Source organism: Alligator sinensis, unplaced genomic scaffold (genome assembly GCF_000455745.1).
Source record: "Alligator sinensis unplaced genomic scaffold, ASM45574v1 scaffold250_1, whole genome shotgun sequence".
Classification (NCBI taxonomy): Eukaryota; Metazoa; Chordata; order Crocodylia; family Alligatoridae; genus Alligator; species Alligator sinensis.
Window position 1 is genome coordinate 3,689,996 of NW_005841888.1, and position 2,014 is coordinate 3,692,009.

A 2,014-nucleotide genomic window follows, 5' to 3' on the forward strand; every position below is an offset into this window, starting at 1 on the left:
AAAAAAAAAAACAGTCCTTGAACTAGAATTCAGAAAGTGGAGCTTGCATGTGGAGGACATGCACATTCTATATGCTCACCCTTATAAAAGACGGAGTATTTTACAAAATAGTATTATTTTTGCTAACCGTTTAATATTTCAAGGTTAATTCAGTTAGCAGGGTAAGCTTACACATGTGAAATATGAACTGGTTGGGGGAACAAAGTGTTCCTAACCAGCATGGCAAGTTCTCTAGTACACTAGAAAGAGAGGATGGGAGAGAAAGAAAAACAATCAAATAACAAGATGTTTATAATCTCTACAAAAGAATTTAGTGGGAAGTTCTCAATAGCATTACATTTTTAGGGCAGAAAACCTTCTTACAGTAGTTATCAGGGTTAAATATGTTGCTATACACTAGCATCCACAGAGAAACACAGTAGATATTCAAGACAAGACATGGTCCAAAAAAGTATCAAAACTAGAAACTTGATGATACAGCAGAGTTAGGGGCAAGGTTTTCTGCAACATTTCTACCTAGGCAGAAAACCAAGAGCAGACACAGTTTCACTGCATAAATGTGGCATAAAGTATTTTTTTGCCTAATGAAAAACTGGTGTCTACATAGAGAAGGTTTGCCCTGTTGTGCTATCCCTGAATTTAGGAAGTCTAAAACCTCATGAGAATTTAGATACCCAATGATAGGCAAATAAGAACCCACATTTGGATGCCATGTGTTTTCACTGATCAAAAGAAAATGCCAACTAATGAAATTATAAACAGCTTTCAAAATAAGTGCAAACTTGCTCTGTACATTTTCCACAGTGCATCATTGGTATTAGTATAATGCACCATATTGAAGATCAGTCTGAAATGAGCTTAACACACTAAAGTCAGTCTTTCTCCAGATACACACACATCTGGAATTCAGCAACACTCATTCAATTACCTAGTCAAGCACAAACAGTAATACATTATTTTAAGAGTTAACTGGTATGCATTCCAATTTAAAGCACATAGTCCAAATTAGTGAAAAGCAAGTCAGTCAAATGTGCGCTAAACAGTGGTTCTGAACACTTGTTTGGAGCATCACCACTATAAGAATAAGTCAGTACTAGTATTTTAACTAGTACTTTAACATTGATCCATGCTAGACACAAGCAGTCAGCTTTACACAAAAGCTGATCAAATTTAGTCACAACACCTTGGAAAGGAAGACTGCCAGACACAAGTTTTTTCAGTTCATCGCCCCATCCCCTTAAACACTCTGGAATCTTCCTCAGCTTCTCCAACCAATTTGCTTTTGTGTATAAAAACAGAAAGAAGAGTTTAGAACTCAGTCATAAAGGAAAAGTCAAACTAAACTGAAATCACTTGAAAAATTTAAAGAAAGAAATTAACAGAACCTTTGTCAATGGGTGGGTCAGATTTTGATATTATACGATTTCTAATGCCTGAGGACATTCATAGGCATAAGGCAGTGCCTCCTAAGAGACATATTCTCTACACCCAAGTTAGAATAATGCTGTTGATAAGCCTTCCTCTTTAAATTTTAATACAAAGGCAGTATATTTTGGAAGCAGGGCAAATATAGCCTATTATGAATGGAAATGAAAACGAAGATAAAATAAAACACAATGAAGCAGGATAAGCTAGAAGGTAGAAAGAAGATGAAACTAGAGAAAAGAGCAGTAATGTATAAGTCTAATGTAAAAACAACTTTCCTGATTTTTCATATTATTCTTCTTCAATATCACATTGCAAAATATTTTTATATACAAGGCACTTTCAGCTTTTCCACATGATATTACATTGTTATATATAGTGGGGATGAGTGTATGCAGAATAATTCTAACATAACAAAGGGTTTTATCTGTCTGTCTGTGTGTCTGCCTGTCCGTAATGCTTTTGGTCAACTGTTCATGCATTGCCGAGAGGGCGGGCAACAATTGGCTGCACGGACCCAAGGCACGGAGGAGGTGACAGTGGGTGCACACACACCCAACAGCCAGCAGGGAGAGGGAGGCAGCAGGAA

General features: G+C 36.6%; 1 protein-coding gene across 22 annotated transcripts in view; it reads right to left on the reverse strand.

Moving 5' to 3' along the window:
* Positions 1-2,014, reverse strand: part of CCPG1 (cell cycle progression 1) — a 45,128-nt gene that overhangs the window by 17,151 nt on the left and 25,963 nt on the right. For 20 of the 22 annotated variants that reach the window (XR_003092660.1, XM_025197052.1, XM_025197033.1 and 17 more), the window contains one exon: positions 1,184-1,279. The exons of the other annotated variants lie outside the window; for them this stretch is intronic. Coding sequence is in view for 19 of the 20 variants with exons in the window: in XM_025197052.1 (XP_025052837.1) it covers positions 1,184-1,279 (96 nt within the window). In the remaining variant the exon portion in view is untranslated. The remainder of the gene's footprint in view (positions 1-1,183; positions 1,280-2,014) is intronic. 22 annotated transcript variants of the gene reach the window in all.